This window comes from Miniopterus schreibersii (assembly GCF_964146895.1).
Source record: "Miniopterus schreibersii genome assembly, chromosome: 10".
NCBI classification, from domain to species: Eukaryota; Metazoa; Chordata; class Mammalia; order Chiroptera; family Miniopteridae; genus Miniopterus; species Miniopterus schreibersii.
The window spans coordinates 52,697,463-52,725,246 of NC_138110.1; the positions used below are offsets into that span (position 1 = coordinate 52,697,463).

General features: G+C 47.9%; 3 protein-coding genes and 1 pseudogene across 6 annotated transcripts; 2 read left to right on the forward strand and 2 right to left on the reverse strand.

The window, feature by feature from the left end:
* DBNDD2 (dysbindin domain containing 2) lies at positions 1-4,092 on the reverse strand. The gene is given in 6 exon segments (XM_081150355.1): positions 1-657; positions 1,615-1,752; positions 1,924-2,090; positions 3,722-3,803; positions 3,806-3,938; positions 3,940-4,092. Coding segments are annotated over 6 exon segments (783 nt in total). The 5' UTR covers positions 4,000-4,092; the 3' UTR covers positions 1-454.
* On the reverse strand, positions 1,987-26,172 carry SYS1 (SYS1 golgi trafficking protein). 3 transcript variants are annotated; one of them, XM_081150354.1, is made up of 4 exons: positions 25,825-25,992; positions 25,374-25,613; positions 23,696-23,763; positions 1,987-2,070 (listed from the first exon to the last, which is right to left on the reverse strand). In XM_081150354.1, the coding sequence occupies exons 2-4, from the start codon at positions 25,533-25,535 to the stop codon at positions 2,064-2,066; spliced, it is 237 nt and encodes a 78-aa protein (XP_081006480.1). In that variant the 5' UTR covers positions 25,536-25,613; positions 25,825-25,992; the 3' UTR covers positions 1,987-2,063. The 3 variants fall into 3 exon arrangements, with proteins under 3 accessions (XP_081006480.1, XP_081006479.1, XP_081006478.1); XM_081150353.1 differs by lacking the exon at positions 1,987-2,070 and adding an exon at positions 21,282-22,495 and having other exon boundaries at positions 25,825-26,172; XM_081150352.1 differs by lacking the exon at positions 1,987-2,070 and adding an exon at positions 21,282-22,495 and having other exon boundaries at positions 23,696-23,791; positions 25,825-25,991.
* On the forward strand, positions 12,757-17,251 carry TP53TG5 (TP53 target 5; the record flags this gene model as incomplete). The annotated part of the gene is made up of 3 exons (XM_081149241.1): positions 12,757-12,804; positions 13,246-13,425; positions 14,936-17,251. The coding sequence occupies 3 exons, from the start codon at positions 12,757-12,759 to the stop codon at positions 15,644-15,646; spliced, it is 939 nt and encodes a 312-aa protein (XP_081005367.1). The 3' UTR covers positions 15,647-17,251.
* LOC308562314 (pterin-4-alpha-carbinolamine dehydratase pseudogene) lies at positions 26,107-27,619 on the forward strand (annotated as a pseudogene). Its single transcript has 2 exons — positions 26,107-26,222; positions 27,326-27,619. The product of its transcript is annotated as a pterin-4-alpha-carbinolamine dehydratase pseudogene (transcript).
* The last annotated feature ends 165 nt before the right edge of the window (positions 27,620-27,784 follow it).

Sequence of the window (27,784 nt, forward strand, 5' to 3'; positions counted from 1 at the left end):
GGTTGGCATATTATCATTTATTATTTATACCGTGCCCTATTCCAAAAAAAGGACATAAGGAAGCAGGATGGTTGGAGTACCACCTTACTTGAGTGCTAAAGAGTTCATGTCTGTTTAGAGACATTGGTATAGGAGATTGTTAGAAGATGGCAAGGGTAGTTTGGGGGAAAGGGGGTGCTAAGAAAAGCAGTGGCATCTTGTCCTACCTCATCTCCATCTCCTTGCTTGCAAGCTCTACCTCAGGAGCTCTACTAGTGGGAGGGTTGCAGCAGGAAGAGGTTAGCAATAAAATAGGAGAGGGTTCACTCCCAGGGAGGCACACCACCCACCTTTCTTTCCTCCCTCTGGTGCCCAACTACAAGTAGAGTCTGGTCTTCCCCAAAGAGCTCTGGCTGGGCCTAAGTTTCATGTGGAGAACAGCCAGCTCTGTCAGTCCATAGGTCGGGGCCCACTGCTAGCTACAGGCTCCAGGCTCTGCCCCTCCCTCACCCCCATCCTCCTCGTCAGACTGTGCCAAGGGCGTGTCTGCTCCACTGTCACTGGGATTTGGGCTGTGCAGGTTGGTAGAGGAGTCAGAAGATGAGGAGGAGGTGCGGGATGTGGTCCTGTCTGGCGTGTGCATCGGCAGGCTCAGCTCCTCCAGATGGTCGTCTACCCCTGCCCAGAGAGAAGAGCTGGTCAGGGCTTCAGAGGACTCTCAGGATGATCTGGTCAGGACAGAATGAAACCCAGACAGGGGTAGGGACTTGTCCAAAGTCACTTAGCCAGTCCAGCAAAAAGCCAGTTCTTCTGACTCCCAGCTCCTTCTACTTCTGGGATCACATCTGGGTTTTAGAGTTGGGTCAATCAATTCAAGATTTCAAGTTTACTTATGTCACTAATTTACTTATTGGCTTTGGGTAAGTCACTTTTACTCGAAAGGACTCTGCTCCCTCTCTGTAAAAAAAGGGATTTCTACATTCCAGAAGAGTTTTGAGGATGAAATATAATAATGTTTATAAAATGTCTGGCACATAGTAGTAGGCTATCGATTAATAGCAGCAGTTTTAAGTAAGAGAATATCTATCTTATAAGTTAAGTATATGGGCTTTGGAGTCAGAAAGCCATGGTCTGAACCCAGGTTTTCTACTTTTTGGCTATGTAACAACTTCTCTGAGTCTAATATTCTTCTTTATAAAATGGAGATACTACCTGCCCTAACAGGACATTTGTAAGGATTGAGGTAATATATGTAAAGTACTTTAGTACAGTATTAGAAACTTTATAAAGTGCTCAACAAATACTATATTATTAAGATGACTAAAATTGCTTAAGTTCTCTAATGTAAAAATTACATTTGTATATAATTTTAATTACATTAATTTTATAAATGTAAAATTAATTAGGCTACAGGGGAGTGGGGATTGGGCATTCCTAGAATTTTGGATTGGGCATCCATAGCCAAGTTGTCCTCAGGGTCAACTTCCCTAAAATCAGAACAGACAGCTGTTTCATTGGTAGAAACGCCCACTTCCAGCCCCTGTGGGTTTACTTCCCCAGTCTTGCAGCCACACTTCAGAACCCCAACATCCGGCTCCAGCTAACTGGTGCCCAAGTCTCAGCACATTAGCATACCAGACGTCTGGGGGGTTGGCGGTGGGTCTTCGCAAGGCAAGAACACATCTGCTCCGTCTTGATCCCCAAGATCAATAAATTCCACTTGCTCCAGCGTGTCCACATTCACTTCCATGGATGATATACTACCTATGGGGGCTGTAGATCAAGAAGGGGGCAAGTCAGGAGGATACAGACTGAAGCAGATAGGATGATCAGAGATATCTGTCAGGTCTAGAAATAGAAGTTTAGAGGGCCAAGAAAACAAGATTCTGGATCTACAAGGCTTTCTCCCTATCCCAGTCCCTCTCCCCAGGACTTAGAACTTACGTCTCTGTGCCTCGAGATGCAGGTGGGACAGTGGGAAGACAAACTCTGTCTCTGGCTGCAAAATGTCCTCAAAGAATTTCTGCCGCTCCCGCAGGCGGAGCTGCTGGCGCTCCAGGGATGCTCGAGGATTTGGGTCCATGTCAGCTCCTGGAGGGTGGAAGATGAAGCTGTGAAACTGAGAGGCAATGCAGTGGGGGACTGAGCTTGGAGAGCCCCACTGCAGCCAGCATCCCAGCAGTGAGGCCTCTGGTTCCAGCCCGGACACCTCTGGACTTGGCTTCCTCCTTTCCCTTCCCTAAAACAAAGTCTGTTACCACAAACTTCAAGTCTCATACGGAGGCGGGGCTGAACCTAGCTCCACAAAGGGGATGCCAGTTCCAGGCACGGCAAGAGAGGCTCCTCTGTGTTCAGGGGACAGACGGAGCCAATGGCCAAGTCTCAGAATCATGCCCATCTGAGAGGGGTTGGAGAAACTGCTCCAGCCCAAATAGAGGAGGCATTTGTCACTTAATGGACCTGCCTCTCCTCAGAGGCCATCTCAGGGTGGAAGGTCCTCTTCCTCTAGTGCTCTGGTTCCTGCCCATTCCTCAAAATCCAGACAAAAGCTGAAGTACCCCCTCCCCTCCTCTCTCTCTCTACATTCACATACCCCATTCACCTTCACCTCCATCCCCTCCCAACCCTGCTCTGAAGTCACCGACCTTACTTCCAGACTTGGCTCTTTGCCTAAGGAAATCATCTTTCTAGCCTCAGTCCCCCCATCTGAAAATGGCATAATCATCCTACCTGCCTCAAACACAAGACACTGCTTATGCGGGCGCTCTGCCTCTTCTCAGCACTCCCACAGCTCTTTATTTGCGCTGATGTCTGCTCTAACATACATGTTCTCTGACACATCTCACTGTCTTATCCTCCCCTAGTCAGTGGGTCCAATTCAGACCAGGCCCCCAGTGCTGAGAGCTTTCCAGAACATCAAGCTCTGGGCCAGGCCAGGCCCTGGGCATTCACTCACATTCGCTCAGTCTCCTTCCAGGCATTCGGCTCAGAGCCCATCACCGGAGGCAAGGGAGAAGTATCTAACCTGACAGCCAGATCAGCCTCCTCCGCAGACTGCTTTCCCCGCCTCATCTGTGCTCAGTGTATTCAAGACCCTGGTCAGCTCCACAGGCGCTCGGGCAGCGGCGAGGGACCCAAACCCAGTGCACCAGGCAGGGCCAAGGAAGTGTGGGGGGACCCTGTGGCCGCCGGCTGGCCATGGAGGAGCAAGGCGCTGACGCCGATTCCTGGGAAAGGCTCAGATCTGCGGCCCAGGTCACAACGCTAAAAATACCCGGGCCCCTGAGGCCGACAGCTTCAGCGGCGGGTGGGGGAGGGCCACGAGAGCGCAGGGGAGTGACGGCGACCAGGGGCTCTGGGACAGCCCCTCTTTTCCCCCTCCCCCAACCCCATCAACCTCTAGAGACCGACGGAGCTGCCCCCCGGGGGGTCTACAGAGCCGAGTGAGGGAGAGAAGGGAGTTGTTTATGCGACTAGAGGTGCTGGGGACAGGGGTGAAAAGATTTGGGGGCAGGAGCCTGCCAGGGGACCAGTGAAATGGAGAGCGCCCTCCTGGTCTCTGCCCCACCCGCAGTGTAGTCAGAGAGAGCGAAAGAATGCCCTAAAAAGGGACGCGCCGTGTCCGCGGGGGAAAGGGGGAGGCGACGGAGGCCCCTTTCCCCGGGGCCGTTCTGCCCCAGCTCGCGCCCCCCCCCCCCGCCCTCCCGCAGCACCTGCGCCCCCGCCGCCGCGGAGCCCCTACCTGCCTGCCGGCGCCCCGGCTGACTCAGTCTGTCCGCTCCGGCGAGACGGCGGCGGGGGCGTGGGAGCGGGCCGCGCCGGCCGGGGTGGGGCTGCGCCGGGTCTCCCCCGGGACGCACCGGCCCTGGGAGCCGGGAACGAGGAAGAGGCGGGAGGCGGAAGTGGGGGAGGGGCGGCGGCGGGCACACGCGCTCGCCTTTCGCCGGGCGGTCCCGGGGGAGCCCCTACGGGCGCCAAAGCTTGTACTTCGAGGGCGGGAGAAAAGTTGCCGGCCCGCATGCATCCTTCCTCCCGGCGCCCAGCCTGCCCCTCCGCGCTCCGCCCGTGCGCCCGGTTCCGCACGCTCTGCTCCACTAGCCGCGCCCCGCTGCCGGCGCAGACCCGCCGCGGGAACACGCGCGACTCCCGGCCCACGCACACTTGCTGCTCTCGGACTCCCGGGAAGCCCCGAAGCAACCAGCACGAACCCGCACCACTGCACCCGCAGCCACACTCGCACGTTGATGGGCGCACATCTCAGGAGGGCGCAGGCCGGGGAAGAGAAGCTGAGGACCGGCGGGAGGGGGAGGGCACCGACGCGGTGCCGCCCATCAGGGCTGGTGCGCTGGGCTGGAGGACCCCTTTACCCTGGCACTCACCAGGCAGTCCCTGGTTCCAGGGTCGGGGGCTGGGCAGTGCCAACTGGGTGGGGTGGGCGCCCGGACGGGGCGGGTCAGAGCTAGAGGGGTGGGCCGCTGCGCCGCACCCCTAGACGCCAGCGAGGAGCCAACTCCTGCGAGGTGCTAAGGGGCGCGGCAGGCCCGGGCGGGCGGGGGTGGGGGCAGAGGCGCAAATTGCGGGCTGAAAGGGGAAAGGTTGGCCTCCTCGCAGCGCCTCCTGGCTCAGACGAGTGCCAGTGTCCAGTCTAGCAGTTCTCGGTCAGAGAGGCCGCCCATTCTCTTCCTCCTCCCTCCCACCCTTTCTCTCGGGCTCGTAGCTCCAGAAGCCGCGGGGAGTAGGGTGGTGGGGGAGGCTGGCGGCCCGAGGTGTCTGTTAGAGATGCTTCTGTGGTGGGGTCAGTTGATTATTCATTCAATGAACATCAAACACCCTTGAACAAGCCAAGAACTAAGGACTCGTCCTTGTCACCTCCCTTTCCTTCGCTGCCCTCATTAAAATGCATCTTCATTTCCTGTCGATTCTCTTTCCTAAATATCTTTCCAATCCACCATTCTTCTCCGCTCCCACCACCATCTCCCTTGACTCCTGCAACAGCTTTCTAGCTGGATTTCCTATCCTCACTCTGGCCTGCTACACCCCATTCCCCACACAGCAGTCAGTCATTTCAACATGCAAGTTTGACATGTCACCCTCTGCTTAAACCCCTCCCTTGTCAGAATAATATCTAGGCCTAATATCTGAGCTGAGTTTTGAATAAATTAGTTCAACAAGCAGAGAAGAGGGGGAAAGGAATGGAAGTGTGAAAATTCATGACACATTCAGGTCTCCATGTCAGGAGACCAGTACTCTATGCAGATACTTAAAGCACTGCCTCTTCTGTTGTTATTGGGATCTCAAAACAACTCTGTGAGATAAAAACAGCAAGCAGCTTTCCCACTATTTTACAAGCAAGGAAACTAGTTTGTGGGAAGAAAGGAGTGCAGTGGTTAAGAGCACAGGCATGGTAGTCAGACCCTCTTGGGTTGTAAACCTAGCTCTGCATCAAGTCAGCTGTGTAAACACTTAATTTCTCTGCTCCTGGATTTCCTTGCCAAATAGATAGGAAGGCTTGACCCCTACCTCTTCTGAGATAATTCATATAAAATGCTTAGTACAGGACTCGAGCTCTTTGGAGATGTTCAATAAACATTAGCTGTTTCGATTGTAATGGGTTCTGAAACAGAGAAGAAACTTTCTTCCGCGAATTTCTGAAATTATAAAAGTACGCCCTAATAGTTAATACTTCTACAGAGCTTATTATATTAACTCTTTTAATCCTCTTAACAATCTTGTGAGATATTATTATTTCCATTTTACAGATACAGAAACTAAGATGCAGAGAAGTGAAGGGACTTGCCCAAGGCCATACAGCTAGTAAGTGAAGGAGCTGGAATCTGAACCCAGGTAGGCTGCCTCCAGAGACTGTAGTTATAACCACTACTCCTGGCCTGTTTCTCTTTGACCTGTTGCAGTTTTCATCTTCCAGATAAATGTTTTGGTCAGTTGGTTCTGATTCCTCATTAATGGATGGAGTAGATACTTGGTTCCATTTCCTAGCAGAAAGGAGTAAGGCCAAGTCAGGGGTACAGTGGATAAAAACTCAGGCCACAAAGTCATCTCCCCCTTTTTCAGGCTCATCCCTAGGAACAGGACTCCATGGATTATTTTGAGCTGTCCCCAAGATGGTGACAGATCAGGAACCTCTGTCCCTTCTCTTTGCCAGATATTTGCCAGATGAAAGGGTTGAGGAGGAAGAAAGCATGCAAGCTAGAAATAATTTAGGGGGCGATCCTGGAAGAGTGTCAGCCAAGAGAAAGACCCAGGCAGTGGACCTAGATGTGGATGGCAAAAGGAGGTGAAAAAGTAGATGGCTTAGACTTCTAGCTTCCGTCTACGATGCAGAAAGCTGAGAAGAGCATCACTCCCACATTAATAATTTCTTTAAATTGTTAGATGATCCATAAATTTATAACTTTTGTTGAATCCATCAGAGAGCTGAGGTTGCAGAATAACCAATTAACCTGAATTCCAAAGAAGGACAGGAGCCTCCAAGGAGAAATGGGATGCAGGCAGTGGCACACTTATGAAGCAGGAAGAAGACAAGGTCTCTACACAAGTAGGTAAGAAGAATTCAGCTACAGTTTTTATTGAATTGCTGAAGGCCCTAGTGTGGCTAGCAGAATCTACAAGTAATCATGGAAACAACAAAACCTAAATCTAGTTCAACTCCTCACAAGATTGACTCAGTCCTCCACACTAACGGACTAAGAAGAGATATGACAATTTATAGGCATAAATAACATTGTCCTCAGTCTCTACTGTTCTACACATTATGTCCAGAAATCAATAAAAAAATTAAAATACGTACATAAAAAAGCAACTTTACAAAAACAAAACACACACACACACACACACACAGCTCTATTGTCAAGAGACAAAGTAATGAACTGAACCAGACTGAAGGAGTTATCTGAGCAGAGAATTTAAAACAATTATAACAATATGTGAAAGGCTCCATTGGAAAATGTGGACAATATGCATAAACAAAAGGGGAATTTTAGCAGAGAGATGGAGACTATAAAAAAAAAGTCATATGGAAAATTCTAAGAATTTTTAAAACACGTAAGAAAGATCAAAAATGCCATTGGCAAGCTCATCAGTAAACTTAACACATCTGAGGAAAGAATCAGTGAACTTGAAGATAGGTCAACAGAGGCCACCCAAACTGAGAAAGAGAAAAAAGAGTGAAGTAAAACAAAACAGGAAAAAACAGAACAGAACATCCAAGAGCTAACAAATGTGGAATTTGAGTCCCAGAGGAGAAGAGATACATTTAAAAATGCATACCCTCCCCCCCCCCCACACACAATATCACCTATCTACATATTCAAACTGTTGAAAACCAAAGATAAAGAGAAAATCATTAAGGCATCTAGAGGGAAAAGGCACACTACTTACAAAGGAACAAAAGTAAGAATTAAAGCAGACTTCTCATCAGAGAAGTTATATGACCAGAAGAAAATAGAATGATGCTGAAAGAAAAAAGTGTCAACCCAGAATTCTATACCCAGCAAAAATGTCTTGCAGACTTGAGGGAGATACACTTTTTTCAGATGAACAAAAATAAAATTCATTACCAGCAGATCAGCACTAGAAGAAATAGTAAAGAAAGTTCTAGCGGCAGAAAGAATATGATACCAAAGAGAAACCTGGATCTACTATAGAAATGAAGATCTCTGGAAATGGATGGAATAAAGGTAAATATAAAACATTTTTCTGTTTTTAATCCCTTAAAAGATAATGGACAATGTAAAGCAAAAGAATAGCAATCCACTGTGGGTTCACAGATATATAAAAGAAAAACGTATGACAAAAACAATAGTAAAAAATGATGGGATGAGGAATTGGAAATATACTGTTAGAGTCCTTATGCTATATTAGAAGTGGTATAATATTATTTGAAGATTGATTTGATTAATTAAAGCTATATATTGTAAATACAAGGGCAACCACTTAAAAAAACAACAGCAATCTTTAAGGGGTATAACCAACAAGCCAATAGTGGAGATAAAATGGAATCATAAAAATATTGGAATGCATCCTACCTGGGCCTCTTTGTGTTCAATATGACTAGTTACGTATGTCAAGATTGCAAGGCCCTGACTTCTCTTTCACCTGGACCCTTCGCTCAGGAATGTTAATACAGCTGGCAATTTTGAGAGGTGAGATCATGTCTTTCTCAAACAAAGGCAGGCTTGTTTACTGCTTGCTATAAAAGTGCTGGACTTGGGTTTCTCAGCCACAATGCAAACCCACTGTGTGTGTACTGTGCATCTAGGACCACTGTATCACTTGCTGGACTTAGAGTTGAGGGAACCAACACAAAACTATGCTGATATTCATGTTGTCTGGTGTGCCATGAGCAATAAACTGTCTTGACTGGATACAGTAAGTCTCATTGTCTACTTTTGGTACCCATGAGGTTAAGCCATGACGTTAAGGTTTTTCCCTGACAAAACATAATCAAACCAAAGTAAGGAAGAAAAAGAGGAGAAAGCACAGATGAAAAAATATAAAACAAATAGTAAGATGGAGGTTTTAATCCAAATGTAGTAACAACCAATTAAAAGACCAATTACTAAATTGGGTGAATAAAAGCAAGGGGAAATAATGTGCTGTCTACAAGAAACCCAATTTAACTATAAAGAAATATATGAGTTAAAAGTAAATAGATGGAGTAAGATATACCATACAAACACTAATCAAAGCAAATTGGAGTGGCAGTATTAATATCAGAAAAAGTAGACTTCAAAAAAAGGACTATTACCAGGGATGGAGAGAGACATTATGTAATGATAAAAGGTTCAATTCACTAAGAAGAATTAACAATCATAAATGTGTATATAACTAATAACAGCTTCAAAAATACATTAAATAAAAATGAATGTATGTAGAATAAGAAAGAAAAATCTATAACACAGTTAAAAATCTAAGGCTATAGAACATTCTTTTCATCCACACACAAAACATTCACCAAGATACATCATATTCTGGGCCAAAAAACAAACCTTAATAAATTTAAAAGAATTTAAATCATACAAAATATGTTTTATGACTTTAAAAAAACTAAAAGATAAATAATGACAAAAAGATACTTGGAAAACAGCACAACACTTAGAAATAAAACACAACAATTCAAAATAATCCCTTAGTCAAAGATGAAGTTGAAAAGGAAATTACAAAAATATCTTGAATAAAATTGAAATGCAGCAACCAGACACCTAAAATCTCCTAATATTCCTTGCCTTTTGTTCATTCAGACCTTTGTATAGTTCTCTCGTACACTGTATCAAGGTTATTCTATGTGACCAATAAGACATGGCAGAAATGATGGTATATATCGCTTCCAAAATTAGGACTTATAAAAACAAAAAGGGACCACAACTTCCATCTTGGGTGTCCTCTCTATTGCTTGGATCGCTCATTCTTGGGAAAGCAAGTTACTACACTGTCAACAGCCCCACAGGCCCACATGGCAAGGAACTGAAGATTCCAGTCAAGAGCCAGAAGAGAACAGAGGCCTGCCAGCAACCACATGAGTGAGCATGGAAACAGGTTCATCAGCCCTCAAATGTGTATATATCTAATAACAGAGCAGCTTGACAGCAACCTCATGAGAAACTGAGGCAGAACCACTCAGCTAGAGCATTACTGGATTCCTGATGCTCAAAACCTTTGAGGTAATAAATACTTCTTGTTTTAAACTACTAACTTTTGGAAAAATTTGCTGTGTAGCAATAGATAACATGGCACTGGGGCAGAGGGTTGCTGTCACAGCACTCTAAAGTATGGGAGTGGTGCCTGGCCGGGCATGGCTCAGCGGTTGAGCATCGACCTAGGATCCAGAAGATTGCGGTTCGATTCCCAGTCAGGGCACATGCCTGGGTTGTGGGCTCGATTGGCAGGAGGCAGCCAATCAATGACAACTCATCATTGATGTTTCTATCTCTCTCTCGCTCTCCCTTCCTCTCTCTGAAATCAATAAAGATATATTTAAAAAAAGTTAAAGTATGGGAGTGGCATTAGAACTGGGCAATAGACTTTGAGAAGCCCATATTCTAGAGGTACCTCTCCCTTGGGCCTCTGAGCTTCTTGAGGGAGGCATGCTCTGCTTCTGATGTTGCTGTTCTTGGTACAAGGACATAATGGGTCCCCAGCCCTTGGCAGCCAGGGCTGATTGGCAGGTGTATATGCTTCTAATGCAGCCCACCAGAGTCCAGTAGAGTCCAGCTGATGTGAGCTGAAGTTGTGCTGGCAAGAAGAGGGATGCCTGAGCAGGCAGAGTGGCCAAGGAGTACTGGGGTAGACAGGAGGGAGAAGGGAGGCTGTCCTTTGTGTCTTCCCTCCCAAGTCACCTCCGGGTTTCTTCCCTAGGCCACAGCACGTTTAGCCTCACACATGATGCTCTCCCCACCCCAATGATAAAGGACATTTACATGTAAGAAACTGTCTGCAGTCTAAGCTTGGTTCATCACTCCTAAAAGGTGGAGCTACGCACTCCCTATGCGTGCACATCTCTCTGCCTTAGAAGCTGTATGATATGAAGTGGTTCCCACACTTGGATGGGTATCAGATTGGCTGACTCTCTTGGGTGGTACCTGAGAAGCTGATTATTCTAATGCAGCCACCTAGGCAGATTATTCAAAGCAGCCAGAGTGATTAAAGTCTACCTCATCTGTCCCAACCCTTCACCACAGCTCCGTCTCTGCCCTCATCTCCTGCCACTGGCACTCTCCACGCCCCTTCCCTTCCTTCCCTCAGGTCTCTTCTCAGATCTCATCTTGTTGGGGAATCTTTTCCATTCTGTCCTTTTAACATAGCAAAGCTTCTGTCTCTGCTCTCCTGTTCCCCACTGCCCTGTTAAATTTTCTCCACATACTTATTTCCATCTGACAGAAAAGTGGTGTGCTGGAACTGACTCATAAGGGCTCACAAAAGCCTCTTACATTTTCAGGAACTCTGCTGGCTGGTTGTTAAACATAGCCATTATTAAAAATTAAATTATACAGCCCTAGCTGGTTTGGCTCAATGATTAGAGCGTTGGCCCTTGGACTGAAGGGTCTCAGGTTCAATTCCAGTCAAGGGCACAAACCTTGGTTGCAGGCTCAATCCCTGGCCCTGTTGGGGAGTGTGCAGGAGGAAGGCAAGCAATCAATGTGTCTCTCTCACATCAATCTCTCTCTCTCTCTCTTCCACTGTCTCTGAAAAGCAATGGAAAAAATATCCTTGGGTGAGGATTAAAAAAAAAAAATTAAATTATACAAGCTTAATTAATGATATTAAAAACAAAGATGAAAATGCTCAAACTCATCAGTTTCTAATCTTTTTACTGCCTTTTACTATGATCTATGTTCTTGAGAGTGTACATCTGTAGAAATATATAATATATAATGGTATGGTATTCTCCATTTCTGTTCAGCTCTGCTTTCAGTGACATCACATTGGTAGCTTGAAAATAGCTGTGGAAGGAGTATTTACAGCACAGACATAGGTAAATGTGGTAAATCAGGTTTGATTTATTATTTTGTTGATGTCTAGACCAGGGATTGGCTATGGACCAAATCCAGCCTACCAACTATTTTTGTAAATAAAGTTTTATTACAACACAGCCATGCCCACTCATTTACATATTATCTATGGCTGCATTCAAACTACAAGAGCAGAGCTGAGCAGTTGCAACTATATGGCCTTTACAGAAGAAATTTCCTGACCCCTGGTCTAGCCTTGAGAAAGTAATGGAGATGTTGATAATGCAGATTAAATGTAAATATGTGTTCTGTCTACAGCTGTTACATGGAAATAGCAACACACACACACACCCCAAAATAAGAAAATATACTTCCAGTATTTGAAAACTATGATCTAATACAGCAAATAAGTTGATCATGTCATTGATGAATGGGTAGAATTCCAACATTGTTGTTCTTTCATTTTTTCACTTTCTTCTCTTAGTATAAATGAAAATACCAACATTCATGTTGGAACTACATTCATCCATTACAACCATAATTTGGCTATGGATACAAGAGTTAGGCACAATTCAAGGAGAGTATTCTGTATGAATCAGCTGACTATGGAATTTACAATAAAGAGTATTGTCAAATTTCATTACTTTAGATGTCTATTAGTTAAATTTATAATAAACACACACACATACGCACACTTTCTTTTAGAGAGCCAATTATTGAACATTTACAAGCACACACACTGTTTGGTTTGCCCTCTACTGGAAGGTAAGTTCCTTAAGGGTAGAAATTTTCTTTTATTCTAGTACTTGGAACAACACCTGACATGTAGCCGGGGCACAGTTAACACATGTGACATGAAAGAATAATAGATAACCTTAGCTGGGAACCCCTGGTTTCATGGGTTGACTGTCACACCTTAGGTTTCCAGCTCTACCATTATCCAACTTATGGCCTTGAATAAATTATTTAACCTCTTTGAACCTTGGCTTCTTCATTTAAAAAGAGGGAATAATCCTCTTACCTCACAGGGAGGTCGTAACAATATATGCCTCTGCCTGGCACCTACCAGGTTTCTCTGCAGATGGGAGTTTCTTCCTCACCCTCTACCCCTGCCACACATACTCCTTGGAGACCCAGCCCTGCTGTCGTCATATATTTCAGTGATGTCACAGCTCCCCTCCCTGGGAGCTGCAGCATGACCATACCAATGCCCAGCCTGCGTGCTGGCTGAACTGAGAGGGGCAGGGCTCAGGCAGTGCCTGGTACCAGTCTTGCTCCATCTGTCTGAGGCATCCTTCACAGCCCCAGCATGAGTCCATCAGCAAAGAAGAGGCCCCAGAATAGCGTGGTTTTCAAGGTTGGACTAGGGACTGGACCTAGAGGGGGTCTTACAAAGAGTCCAACCACACCCAGGGCAGGTGGAGGGAAAGGGAGCGCTGAAGGGTGAAGGGAGGTCAGAAGAGTTAAAATGGTCTCCCCATTTCTGCCACCAAACAGAAGCGAGATAACTCTCGGTCTAGGGTTGGTGAAATCATGCTGAGCCAAATGGAGAGGCCTAATGGAGGCACTCAGAGGGTAGGGGGTAGGGTTATCGCTCCCTCTCTCCCAGATGCAACATAAGGAAGCACAAGACAATAGGCAGCTTCTTATCAATAAATGGACTGAGAGGAACAGACTTAAATGGTAAGAGGCTCCATTTTGGTCCCAGCTGAGGAAAGCCTGGCCACCCGTGCAGTACTGCTTCTGGGTGCCATAGTTCAGTGATCCAGGAAAGTCACCAGGCTGAGTTGAACCAAAGTCTGGATGGGGAGTGGGAGGCTATCGCAGAACTGAAGTGTCTGTTTTTCTGGTTTCTCTACTCTGGCAGGTGTTAAAAAACTTGTCGCTCTTGAGGTTACTCAAGAGCTCGAACCCCCGGATCCAAGAACTGCATAACCTGGCAAAAATGTGTTGGAATTCACTGTTCAAAGTTCAGAAGGTCCTCCCGAACGCCTCTAGGTGAGCTCAGGCCACTCACACCCCCAACAGCTATCTTTACTAGGAACAGACACTGTGCTAAAGAATTTAGAAACCTAATTTTCACAAAGGCTCTGGGAGAAAGGTATTTATGACCTCTATTTTACTAATAAAAAGCTGAGGCTCAGGAGATGAACTGACTTGTCCCAGTTATCTGACCTGGTAAGTGGCAGAGCAAGAATTTGAAACCATTCCTGTCTATCATCAGAGCTGTGATCATAACCATGGTCATACTCATGCAGTTATGGGACTAACTACCACCTGCACCATTGAGCACCGTGGGCACCCCTCCTGCTCCCCCTCTCAGGTCAACATAACCCCTACATTCACCTGAAGACTAGGCATCTTGCTGAGGCTCAGTTTCCTTATTAGTCTCATCAGAATATTAAGAAAACTCACATTTATTACGCACCTGCTAAGGGCCAGGTACTATGCTAAGTACCTTACAAGCATTTTCCCATTTAGTTTATTCTTCACAATAATTCTATTAGGGAGACAGAATTATCCCAATTTTACAGATGATGAAACTAAGGCTGTGAGAGGTTACATTTCTGGCCCCAAATCACATAGATGGGAAGAGGCAGAAGCGAATTTGATCCCAGCTTGTCTGTGGCAAAAACCTGTGTTCTCCAAGCCACTCTGCCGCTTCACTGCTGCCCACCGTGCAGGACTGTTGTGGGGTCCCAGGCCACACACACAGTGGGCACTCAGTGAACGCTGGCCATTACCATTATCAGTAGTGTCCTTATCTTGAGCCCAAGGCCTCACCCCCCTCCACACACTCAGCTAGGACGGTGCTACCACTTTGCAGGGGACCCAATCTATTACAGACACATCCTTTCCAGCATTTAATACCTCTGGATAACTCCTCCTCTCTGGGCTCCTCTCCCTAAGTTGGCCTCCTAGATGCAGGCAATCAGGAAACACTGAGCCAGAGGGTCAGGATCATCCAGTTCCATAGTTTTCTAACCCTTTTAAAGCAGCAGAGCCCGGCTGGGCATGGCTCAGCGGTTGAGCGTCGACCTAGGATCCAGGCGATCAGGTTTAATTCCCAGTCAGGGCACACCCCGGGTTGTGGGCTCGATCCCCAGTCGGGGCGTGCAGGAGGCAGCCGATCAATGACTCTCATCATTGATGTTTCTATCTCTCTCTCCCTCTCCTTTCCTCTCTCTGAAACCAGTAAAGATATATAAAAAAATAATAATAATAAAAAATAAAGCAGCAGAACCTCTCTTCAAAATCTGTCCCCAAGTCCCAATTGTGTTGTTGTGGGGGAAAGTCTCTTACCTTCACCCTGCCCCTGGGGGGAGGAGGGAATTCCTTAGAATCCTCAGGCTTCTTGGAACACAATTTGAAAACCAAAACAAAACACTGGACTAGTTCACCCCATCAAGTGGAATCCGCACAGGTAGAACCCTGACCTATGGCTGGTGCAGACCATCAATATTCCCAGGTGTCCTACCTGCTACTAGTCATCACCTTTTGCCTTCCCAACCTCTCACATCCTTGCTGCCAATAAGTATCACATCCCCTGCCCGGAGGTGCAAGGCCTCTGGGTGGTAGAGAAGTTCCTTTTCAGGCCCTTCCTAGCTTTCTTCACAGGCTCCCCTGAGCTGGCTGCACAGCAGCTGTCTCAGGGCCAGGCTAGAGGACCAGGCCTCGGTCCTGCTCTACTTACTGCTATTCTCCTTTCCAGGAACAACACTGTCTGCAATAAAGTGGATCAGAACAATGAAGAGCTCCAGAAGGCTAGGTGCTCCAAGAAAAAAACGAAGTCCAAGAACTTAGGGAAGCCTAAGGAGTCGAAGGCCAAGGTGGGGATGCTGGGGAGGAAAAAGGTTCGGAAATCATGTGCAGTGGTGCCAGAGGGAGAAGAACAGGTGGAGTCTGAGGTCCCAGAGTCATCGAGGGGTCATGGCCTGACCACGTGCCCTGGAGCCTGGGGGAGGCAACTACCCACTAGGGACCCTGGAGTTGTTTTCCTGAAGACCCACCATGGGGACACGGAGCAGCTGGAAGTAGCTGAGCAGGGGAGCTGGTTTGAGGGGCTGCCCACGCGAATCCATCTCCCAGGACCCCGGGTGATGTGCAGGTCATCTACCTTGCGCTGCATCAAGCGCTGCTGCACCCGCTTCTGCTCTGCATCACTTGAGCTGCCTATGTGCCATCCATACAGGATGTGACAACGCCACTGCCAGGCCAGGGTGAGATACGGGCCCCAAGCCAGGTCCAGAGCTGGGCCCCAGAATCAGAGGGCTCAGAATACGGTCTTGGGGGCTGTGGCTGGCAGTGCTGGGAGGCCTCACCTTCATGACTAGAAAGGGAAGCTCAGAGAGGGGGAAGTCATTGACCAAGACCACACACCAGCCTAGTGGCTAGAACAGAGCCTCTCAGGATCCAACTAGGGGCACTTAAGGAAGGAGAGGCACACTCTGGGAGTGTGGCCTCTGAGGTGGGTGGTCATCCCACTGGCTGGAGGCCTCATGAGGGGCCACAACTGCTACGACTCAGAATCTCACAGAAGTCTGAGTAAGCAGTTCAGGAATTTCTAAATGTTGGGGGAAGTGATGTGGTCAAGTAGGACTCTGCCACTTCCCATCCCCTCTCGACCAAGTCACCTCTCCATTTGTTTTTCTATTCATGCTTCAAATTAATTTACCCTGAAAAAGTTCCTTAGCATGAAAAAGAAAGAAAATACTCCAGGCCCTCTGAGAGAGAATTCAGATCCCCAAAAAGGAAGGGGGTGATGGGCTTGGAAGTCCAGTGGAAAAGGCGGCTTCCCCTTCACAAAACCCACATCTCCAACCTGCGAGACATTGCAGAGCCCTGTCCCTAAGCCCTCTCCCTGGACGGCAGCGCCTCCTGGGGGTGCTCTTATCTCCTGACACTGAAGTCTCTGCTCGCAGGTGGCGTGACCTCGGATGGGAGCCAGAGTGTGAGCACAGAGAGGAGATTGTACAATCATCTGAATGGGAGAGTTGGACGGGAAAATTTGGAAGTATACAAATAAAACCTGCCATATGGCACTGAAGAATACTTCCGCTAGCTCTGCTTGTCTGCCTGGGGCTAGAAAGCCTGGAAAGAGAGGCCCTCTGTGGAGGTGGGGGGAAAGTGTGCATCAAGAATTCAGGCTTCTTCCACCCCATTGCCAGGCCCCTAAGGTCAGTCTAGAACCTGGAACAAAGAAGCCAGAGGGCTGCACCCTTCCCCACGACCCCTAACTGGCCTCCTGAGTGGTGTACTCTATGAAGTCATAGAAAGGGAACATTTCCTGGGTGCTTTCTGGGTGTTTCCTGGATGCCAGATGCCTCACAATAGCCTTTCAAGCCCAGGAGAAAAGGAAACCACGGTGCTGAGAAGGAAAGTACTTGCCCAAGCTCACACCACTAGGAGGCATGGAGCAAGAACTGTAATCTCCTGGCTATTCCCCATTCCCTTTTCTGAAGAAAGGAAAGAGGCCCAAGGGAGCATCCATCCAGCCTGTCATGCACATGCATTTTGCCCTGATTATCTCAGCTCTGGTGTCAATAAAAGGGTGTCGTTGGGCCCCACCTGAGTCACAGATCACAGAAAGCAGTAGGAACTTGGTACTATGTTCCTACTGCTCTCATGTCACATGGCACATCATCCAACCCTAAGTCCACCCATCCGGTCAGAGTCACCCTGTCAGTAGAAGGTATAGGGCCCTGAACATGTGGTTGGGAAGAGGAAAGCCCAGGCTTTCTGGAAAGAAGACTATAATCCTCAGTACTCCTTCCCCTAGAAGCAGGATGTGTTGCCTGAAGGAAAGCAGCGGAGCCATCCAGGGACGCAGAGCCCCCACTCCACCTCACCCCACCCCCAGGAGCCAGGCAGTGAAAGAGAGAGATCTCCAGACTGGGAGAGAGGGAAAAGCACGGGAGGGGTTCCCCTTGAACTCTCCACTCTTGATCTTCTACCCCACTGCTGCTCAGCACCATGACCGAGCATCCAGCAGAAAATGGAGTGTGCTTCCCTTGGGGCAGCGGGACAGCCTGGGTGCCCTATACCGGCTGCTCTGTGGTGCATGGCTCTGCCGGGGTAAGGTGGCCCAGCAGCACTCCCTCCCGGCTGTAGGCTATGGTGCATCCCCGCACCCCCCCCTCCCTCCCACCACCCATCCCCAGCCCCCACCACTTCCATGTGACAGCCACCCAGTAACCTCCACTTTATGCTGTTTTCCGGCTCAGCTTGCATCCCAGCCCAGTTCCTGAGTCTCCATTTTGGTTCCCTTGCTGGACGTCATCAATCTCATCAACTTCGAAAATAACCTCTACTGGATCTTTCCTCTCAAGCACTTTCCATTCCTTCATCCCACCTGCGGTGAACTTCTGTCTTGTGCTCACAGCAGGTTCTCAGCAGGCTGGGGTCCAGGCAGTGCGCCTCCCAGCCCAAACCAAAAAAACTGTTGGGGGGGGGCTGCACTATTTTTTGTGGGGGCCTACCCAGGGAACCCCAACTGGGGGCACGGAAAGATCAGCAGCTTTGGCTTTGCCCTAGAGGAGACAGAACTGCCCACAGGGAATGGCATGAAGAAGACAGGAACCTGGGTGCCCAGGCTGGGCCCCAACCTTGCCAGGGCACCTCAGGGGAGCAAGGATGCAGGCCACCTGCATGAGTGACTCCTAGCAGGTGCACTTCTTCCAGCCTTCTCCCCACCAGCACTGGCAGTTGGTCCTCAGGCAATCTGCCTACCACAATCCCACAATTGGGGGCTCCCCACTATACCCACCCTTTGTTTAACCACTTTAATCTGTGGCTCCTCTTCTGGGCTCAGATCCTGACTTGGGCAAGAGGCTGCAACAAGGATTAGAAACCATCCCAGAAATGGCTCCCTAACAGCTAACTGGTCAGGGAGGGGGATTAAAGTGTTTGAGTGGCTTTTAACAAGTCTCTGAGGCTATTTCATCTGTTTATTAAATAGAAATACTAATATCCATTCCAGAGGGTTTTGAGAAAATCAGGCTTGATGTAGGCAAGGGGTACTGATTGTGGGGTACTGAACAAATGTTTGGCCATTTTCCATGGCCCTGCACCATAACGAAGCCCCAAGGCTGGTACTGGCCATTTCTCACTTATGAGCACCTGCCTAACTGCCCACTAAAGGGAACTAGCTGCTTGTTAAAAATCCAATCCTATGCTCACAATCTTTTGCTAGAATGGCATCTGGATTCCTGAGACTGCTCCTCTCCCTGTCTGGATCATGTACCACTCAAACATGACTGGAACATGAAAACATGAAGCTATAGAAGCAGACAGGCCTAGCTCCTTACCCTCGATTTGTCTGCAAAATGAGGAAAATAATGGTGCCTATCTCATTGGGTTAAGTGAAAATATATGTAAGTCACTTTGTAGTGCACGGCACATAGGAGCCCAATACTTGCTGGCTCAGAAGAAAGGTATGTCCTCTGTACAACTGGGGGAGAGGGGGCAGTAACTATAACAGATTTATGGATCACTTCCTATAACTGCCAGGCCCAGTACAGAGTGCTTTACACATGACATCTCAGCGAATCCTCACAACCACTCAGGGAAGTATTATTACCCTCAGTTGACAAACAAGGAAACCAAGGTAGGAAAAGGTTAAGTAGCTTATCCAAGGTCTCACAGCTAGTAATGGGACTCCAGGACTTAACTCTGTAATCCATTACAACCCCCCAAAACCTTCCATATTAGAGCCCTAGAATTCTGACTTGCCCAGGTAGAGGCAGGGCAGGGACTAAAACTCTCTACCCCCTCATCTCAATGCTGTTTGCACCACCCTTCACTAATTTCCTACAGAAAACCTCAAGCACAACAGTGGCTTTTAAGTCCCTCTCCACAGAGGGCCGCTCTTGTGCCTTGAATCTGCCTCTACTTCCCCAGCTCCTGAGGCTCTGTTGTCCTTGGGCAGGAGCTCCTTGCCTGCACTCTGACTGCCTTCTGGGACTGTTAGAAGGAAGCTACCCTGATCTGGGAGTCACTGAAGGAAGAGTCTAAAGTCTAAGAAACTGCTTCCAGGGGTGCCTGTTTGAGCTGTGCTCTCCATAGCACTCATGGGGACCTGGAGCTTTCCACCCCACCCCCTAGTGTCTGACTGCCATCTGGCCCCATTTGGCTCTGATCTGGACAGGACTGCCTAGAACTAGAAGTTAGAGACACCCTCAGAGCTACACATTCCTTTCTCCTTTCCCATCCTACTTGCGACTTATAAACTATTCTGAGCACTTGCTATGCACTAGTCTCCACTTCTCTGCAAATGGCCTGAGTTCAGGTAGTGGGTGGGATAAAGAGAGGTCCAGACTTCAGGCCCCTAGAAAGTCAAGAGATACAACTCAGTGGTGGGGTGGATGTAACTTTCCTTTATCCTTTGGAAATAAAAATACTTCCTACATTCCTCTGTTCACTTGGAAATCTGTGACCATATTTTATGTATATCAGTTTTTCTTGGAAAGCTAGTAAAATTTTATAAAGCAGTATACACCCTTAGTATTTAAAACAGTATAGCAGGATGTGGAAGTATGATTATAAGGTGATAGGTTATTTAACCAATAAGAACTTACACATCCTTGAACTATTTAAAGTCTTCAGAAAGTTTATTAATGTCACTACTGAAGCCTAAATCCTGGCTCTGCCAGCTCCTAACATGTAACCTTTGGAAATTCCTTACAGTTTCCTCATCTGTAAAATACAGAAAATATTTTCTACTTCAGAAAATTGTTAAGATTAAGTGAGCAAGAAGATGTAAAACACTTAGCCCACTGGTGGACATCTGTTAAGCACTCAATAGATGTTATTTATTAATAAAATGACATCACTGCCATTGCCCAATTCTCTCCGGAACTTGCCTCTAGATACTGCTTTTATTGTTACTTTATAAATATATATATATATGTAAAATAACGAAGGTCACGTTTTTACCCCATCATTCGGCTCAGTCATTGTGTTTTGTTTTTTTTAAATTGGCTCTCCTGACTTTCAGCAGTATCCAAAAAAGATTTGTCATCTCAGGAAATACGTAGAAGAGCACAAGCTCCTGAAGGAAACCCCCAAAGAGGTATGCCATCACCCTTGGAGCAACCACCACAGGTGACCAAGGGAGATGGCAGCCATAAGTGTGCTGATGCCTTTCTCAAAATAGTCAGTCACGTGCCTTTAGTGTTTGTGGTGTCTGGAGAAAAATCCAGCAACCTAGGGGAAGTCATCTCAGCTGGTCTTGCCTCCAGGACCCTGCAGCCAGGATCAGAACCTATTATAAAGCTGCTTCCAACTTAGCCAGAGCACCCTGAGTTACGGAGGTGCCTCACCCTAGCACTTTCCCAAGCCTCTGCCCAGGCACATTCACTCTTAAACCTTCATCTTGTCAGCCTCAACACCCTACTCCGGAGGGGTGGGGGCTAGGAGGCTAGAAAGGCTTCCTGGGGAGATGCAAAACTCATCTATGTAGCCCTAACATTAAAAGCTGAGAACTGACAGCTCTCGTGGGCAGACTCCAGAGAACCCAAATAGGAACACCAGTGGTTTCAATGCAGAAGTAGGTACAGACCAGTGCATTCCACTGGACATGTTCAGAAATCACCAGCAAGTGAGAAAGGAATCCTGAGAGTCATGGCGGTTCACCCAAGATATAGTAGAGGAGGCTGCAGGTGGAGGGAGTGGGACATAGGAGTTCCCTGCACTTAATATTTTAACCAAATGGAGGAATAATCTGGATCTAGAAGAGAAGGTGACCTAATAATTCTTTATCTACAGCTCCCTTGCCTGGCTATGCTGATCTCTCACAGTCCCACCCATGGCATTACAAAGTAAGTACAGGCAGAACCGTGGAAAATACTGTATTTATGTACATAGGAAGGACAGCTGCAAGCCCCTCACAGAGGACACTCCACTCCCAAGAAAAATCTTAACAGCAAATTCCTATCTCCCTCAGCCCTATCAGTGCAGGTTGAGCTGGAAGATTGGGCTTCCTGTCTCTGTGCGCCCCTCATACCCCTCCCACTGCAGAATTTCAAATAAGTCAGGAAAAAGGACCTACTGCCAGAACTGACGTCAGTGGGAGCTGAGGTGCCTGATCATTCCCAGAGATTCTATTGCGAGGGTTAGGTTGAGAGCAATGCTGGGACTCTTCTCTGGGTCCTAAGGCCTATTATGCTGAAAGCTGGCAGCAGGGTGGGGACCCAGTAGAGAAAACTGGAAGTCAGTCATGGGTTCATGGGTGCACACACACATGCATGTAGCAGGACACAGGCTGTGCATTTTCTTTGTGCTTGATTGCCTCCATCTGCTGTCCTCTCCCTGAGAGCAGCCTAATACTTTGCACCTACATCTTTTTCTGTGGCTATGAATCCAGGCACCAAGTGATTCTCCAAACAGAATAGCTGCGGTTCGGCAACATGACAAAGATAACAGCTGTCCTAGGGAGATAAGACAGATGACTAGAAGAGTGGTTTGCTCCAATCAGATATCCTTGATTTTTTTCTTTTTTAAAACAACAGGCTGGTGACAGGTATGATGGCTCAAGAGTGACATGGTTCCAATTCTGTTATTACCCTGAAAGAGGTCCCTTTGCTGACCTCCCACATACCAAGGCTTCAGCAGACGAGGCCATTCTTGTAGCTGTGATCCTGACTGCTACCTGCCTTCTTGACAGGGCCTCACTATCTCTCCCACACCAACAGACTTCACATTTCCAGGGTTCCTCTCAGACCTGGGCTGGACCTCATCTAGAAGGTCTGAGCAACCCAACATGTTGGGGGGGCACAACTGCCCAGCAGGGTGTCCAAAGGACCCAATTCTAGACATTGGATTTAGGGGCTGAGTTGAGGGGGATCTCCTTGAGCTCCGTCCGCATGCACAGGTACTCCCCGATGACAGCCATGAGCGCAATGCACACAGCTTGGACCAGCCACCAGGTCAACGCCGAGGGGAAACGGGAGCTGTAGAACCAGCAGCCCAGGAGATGAAAGAAATGGACAGTGACAGTGAAATCCAGACACTGCTTCCCTCGCCGGATGAAGTACAGCAAGCCCAGGGCACTGTGGGGAGAGGACAGCAGTGAGTTGTCACTGGGTTGTCCTGGCCTTAGATTAGGTTATGTGGGGAGTGGGGACAATTAGGATGACAGCATAGAGATCAGAAGCAAGCGAGATAAGTGAGAAGCAAGGGTTACATTATTAGATGCTCAGAGGAACCTAGCAAGTAATGCTGAGAGTGAGTCAGGCTGGGTAGAAGAAAAACAAAAGTACGAGCTTGATGATAAATGGCAACTGTCACTCAGGGAAATCCTAGAAATTGGTGGGGATTGAGGCACAATGAAGCATACATGTTCCATCTAAAGTGGAAACAAGAGCTACTTGCAGCTGGGTAAATCAGCATGCTAGAAGTCTGGCCTAGAATCAATCCTCCCACTTTTCAAGAGAAGCTAGAAGTCTGGATTTTTTAATATAAAATATCCTTTCAACTAAGTGGAAAAATGTTTTAAACACCATACATGTACTGACACTGTGTAAGCCAAACAGACATATCTGGGAGCCAAACTGGAGTCAGCCCACCAATTGTCAACCCCCAGTGTAAGGTCAAAAGTAGTAATGTGTAAGGTATTATTCTAAGTACTTCCATGAATTAGCTCATTTAATCCTTACAACTATGAAATGGGTAATATTATTAGCCTCATTTTTACTGATGACAAAACTGAGGCTTAGACAGATTAACTTGTCCATAGTCACTAGACTAGTGGTAAAGCTGAGGTTCAAAGCCAAGTGTGTCTGCCTTTGGAGCCTGAGATCTTAATCTATGCTAACCTGCCTCTCAAGAGAAAGGTAATGGTCATGAGTGATGTTAGGCATTATTTAGTGAAACCCTTCAGTGTACAGATGAGAAGCCGGAGGCCCAGAGAGGAAGGAAGTAACTTGGCTAGTGTCACAGGGCCAAGAATAGAACTCAGTTCTCCTGACTCTCAATCTGATCCTTTCCTCACCTCATTCCACATCAGGGAAGTGATCTGAGGCAGATGCTGTCCCACAGGCAGCATGCACACAGTGACACAGAGCTTTCCAGATAAGTTCAAACAGCGATGAAAGGAGCCCTGTGATGGAGTCAGTCCCAGAATTGGCCTCTGCCACCCACTTTAGTCTCCTCCCCAGGAACAAATGCCAGCCTGTCTCATGTCCAAATTTAGGAAGTTAGTTCCAGTGCTAAGACCCCAAAAGCTGGACAGCAAAACTGGTGATACTCACCAGGTGAGAGCGTTGAGGATGAAGGACATCATGGAGAGCCGGCCTGAAGGGGTTGAAAAGCCCAGGATCTGAGGGGGAATCACAAATGGAAACATACTGGAGAAATGACTTAGTAGAGCCCCGGGCTCCAGGACCTCAGCCAGCCTCCTAAGGAACTTTTCCCAGAGCACAGAAGACACTATGCCCCTTCATCTCTATGACAGCCTATTTCCACAAGGTGCTTTCACAAACATCCATTATGGCATCCCATTTGAATCTCACAGCAGCCAGGAAGGCGTTATGAACTCTCATCTTACAAAGGAGGAATAAAAGCTCAGAGAAGTTAAGTAACTTGCCCAAAGTGATATAGTAAGTAAAAAGCAAGAGCAAGGTATAGAACAGGGCTCAGAAAACTATGGCCCCAGGAGCCAGGCACCTATTTTGACAAATAAAGTTTTTTGAAGCACAGCCACACTTATTCACTTAGTATTGTCTATGGCTCCTTTTTTGCTACAATGGCAAAGTTGAGTAGTTATGACTTAGAATCTTTACTAGTTCATCCTTTAAGAAAAGGTTGACCCACCCCTGGTCTAGAATTCAGGTTGTGTGTGCATGAGATGGCCCTTCAACAAAGTGCAGGATGCCCAATACCCTTCTCAGGAGAACACAGGCTACTAAGAGGGGACTGCCGGGCACCTATGGGTGTGCGACCTTCACCACTCTTGACGAAATACTACTGAATACCAAACATTTGCACAACGCTTTCAGTATGCAAAGGCCTTTGATATCCATAATTTCATATTATCCTCAAAAACCTCACAGAGCTATTACTTTTGTTGTTGTTACTCTTACCTCTTTTTGGATAGAACTTACCCAAGGGCTACACAGAGCATAAGCAACAGAAGTAAAGATTCCATCCCAGGTCTCGAGGCTTCAAGTACAGTGCTCATTACCAGACACCACAGCTGCCTCTCAGATGCAGACACCTCTGAGGTCCCCACTACACCTTATAGAGTACTTTCTTATTCCTTTGGACCTCATAACATTTTGCTGAGGGTTATTCTGTCTGGTTTCCAGAAGAGGAAACAGGCTCCTAAAGGTGAAACAACTTGCCCAAAATCTCATAGCTAGTATGTTTGGGCCCAGATTGAATACTTAGCCTTTTTGAAACAAAAGTACAGGCTCTTTGTACTGCAGTCCATGACCTCTCTGTTATTGGTCTCATGATTTTGCAAACAGAAAAACTGAGGTTCAGAAATAGGACGACACTTGCCTCAAGTCACACAGCTAGTCAGTGGAACTTAAACGGAGGCCTGACTTCAAAGTCCAGGCAGTTTCCATTACGCCTCCTTGAATACTCTTTTACCCATCCCCTTCCCCAATTTGGCACCTGAGAATCTTGGAGCTCAGAGAATTGAAGTCACTTTCTCAAGAGTGTCAGAAAGGAGATGTATTGGGTTGCCTAGAACGCTGGCCTGTTTGTTATAACACCCAGCCCCTTTCCTTTGTATTAAATCATAACTCAGCCTCTCTCTTATCAGCCATTCCATTTTACAGATGGGGCAGCAGAGGCTCAGCAAGGTGCGATCCATTCTCCAGAGCCACAAAGCTAGAAGGTGGCCCAGCCAGGTCTAGAGCCCAGGGGTGGTGTGCCACAAAGCTCACTCCGTGAGGCCGAGACCCCGCCCGAGGACCCTACCTCGGCGTTGAACATCTGGTCCAGCGAGGGGCTGCCGCGCAACAGCCAGTCCACCAGCGCCAGCCACAGGCCCAGAGAGCCGTAATAGACGTTCTGCATGAGGACGATCTGCGACAGGATGAGCACCGGGTCCCACACGTAGCTGCGGAACTGGCCCGCCATGCCGGCCCGCGGGGCTCTGCCTCCGCCTGGGGCCTGAGTCAAAGCTGCCGAGCCATGGGCTCCGGGACGCCCCGGCACCTGCGAGGACACAGCCGAGCCTCAGCTTGGCGGCCGTCACCATGGCAACACCACCCAGCCAGGGAGGAAGGACTGGGACGGAGGGGGCGAGCCCATTTCGGGTGTCGGGGGAGGGCGGGGCGGACAGACCCATTCCCGGAGTGAGGGGAAATCCTGCCCGTCCGACTGCTCGGGCCCAGGCCGTACTCAAGCTCCCTTGGGGTTCACTCACCAGCGACCGACTGGAGGATCCAGACGTCCGAGCGCGGCCCAGCCTGCCTCACCAGCCGACCCCCGAAACAGTCCTGACAGACAGGACCATGGAGGAGAGGCCCTACCAGCCTAGAGAGGCAAAGCTCCTGCGACCCGGGCGCCTGCCGCGGCTGCGTAGGAAGGAAGCGTTTCCGGGGACGGCGGAGGAGGGGCGGGGCTGAGGTTGCGCAGGCGTAGTGGGCGCCAGCTTCGGCTGGGCCACCAAAACGGGGGTTTCGGCGCCGGGTAGGGAAGTGTGCGCATGCGTAAAAGCAAGAATGACGGCAATCGGAAGCGAGGCACGAGAACCGAAGAGCTTGCGTGCCCTCTAGAGGGGAATTTGGAAGAAAAGAGAGCAACTGGGGAGGAGAAGGAGTGGTAGCCCAGGGTGAGGAAGTGTTGACTCTTTAGCAAAGATTTCCAGTATTTTCTTTCCCCTGAAGTCTGGGATATTTGAAATTAATCCACCAGCTCTTCCACCTAGGATTTTGCCACCGTTCGTGTTTCACTAAGGGTGAGCGAAGGAAAGCAACGTACTGTCTCAAAGACGTGAGTCGGTGGCACTCGGGATTAGAATCCAGGCGTTGCCAACACCGCAGTATTGATTTTGTACCTACCGGGTGCCGGGAAAGTTTGGACTCATACTAAATGTCCCTGCCCTCAGACAAAACCTAGTTAGAAGGCAGAGTAGTAGGTGTTGCGTCATGTATGAAAACAACAACACAGGGTCAGAAGTCCTGAAGGACCTGGGAGCGGACCCTGACTGCTTGCCGCTGTGACTGTTTTCCCTCAGCCTTCCTCTTTCGAGTCCAAAGAGTATGGGCAGCAAGTAAATATTTGCTGAGTGAGTAAGAAAAAGAAAGGGCAACAGCAAACTGATGAGTCACTTTATTCCTGCACCAGCAAACCCAAACTCCTCAACCTCATTGGTAATAGTTTTCCCCTCCCCAGAATGGGAAGAAGGGAAGTCACTGGTCCCAGAAAAGGAATCTGGATTTTGGAGCAGCTCTACTAGAAGTATAACTAGCTTCCTCCTTTAACCTTAGCTTCCCTGTTTATGAAGTGAGGAGTTAGACATTAATGTTTTCCAACATTTAATCTACCCTCTGCTAATGATTTTCCCATTTTAAAAAAGTGTCAAAGACCCATGTAACCACCAATCAGAACTTATGAACAGCATGTGATAACCATATTATCACCTTGGGTTGATACAATTCCAGACAAAAGTAAAGAAACTTGAGACTTTATCAAGAATAAGTATGTGATTTCCCTTATCATTTGGAAATGCTGTAAACAGTTCGCTTGGACTCCAGTGTGGAAGTTATTAAGGCCAGAGACTTCTGAGGGACTTTCCAGCTCAATCATTCTCTTACGTGCCTCAATTAAGTTCAATAAAAATACAGGGATGGGTGCACCTGGAGCCACACCACTCTCGCCCTCTCCATCGCCACATTCATTACATCCTGACATGCCTGGCAAAGCACACAGGCTAAGGAGAGGAACCAGCTGCTGCCAAACCTGAGGGCTGTGGGGTGGAACAAGCTGGAAGGCCAAGATGCCATCTTCAAGCAATTCCATTTCAAAGACTTCAACAGGGCTTTTGGCTTCATAACAACAGTAGCCCTGCAGGCTGAGAAACTGGACCACCATCCTGAATGATTTAACGTGTACAACAAGGTCTGCATCACCCTGAGCGCGCCTGAGTGTGCAGGCCTGTCAGAATGGGACATAAACCTGGCCAGCTTCATGGAACAATAGCAGTGTCCATGACCTAGACCCTGCCATTCCTCTCTGAATTCTTCAGGGAAAGGGGTGACTGATCTGGAAATCCAGAAAGAGAACAGGGGAGCCCCAATATGCTGCTGCAGTCAAAATTGCCAAGTCCACCCTGCTGCCTCCAGTTAGGGGTGAGTTCTTGCTGTGGAAAGAGATGCCAGCAT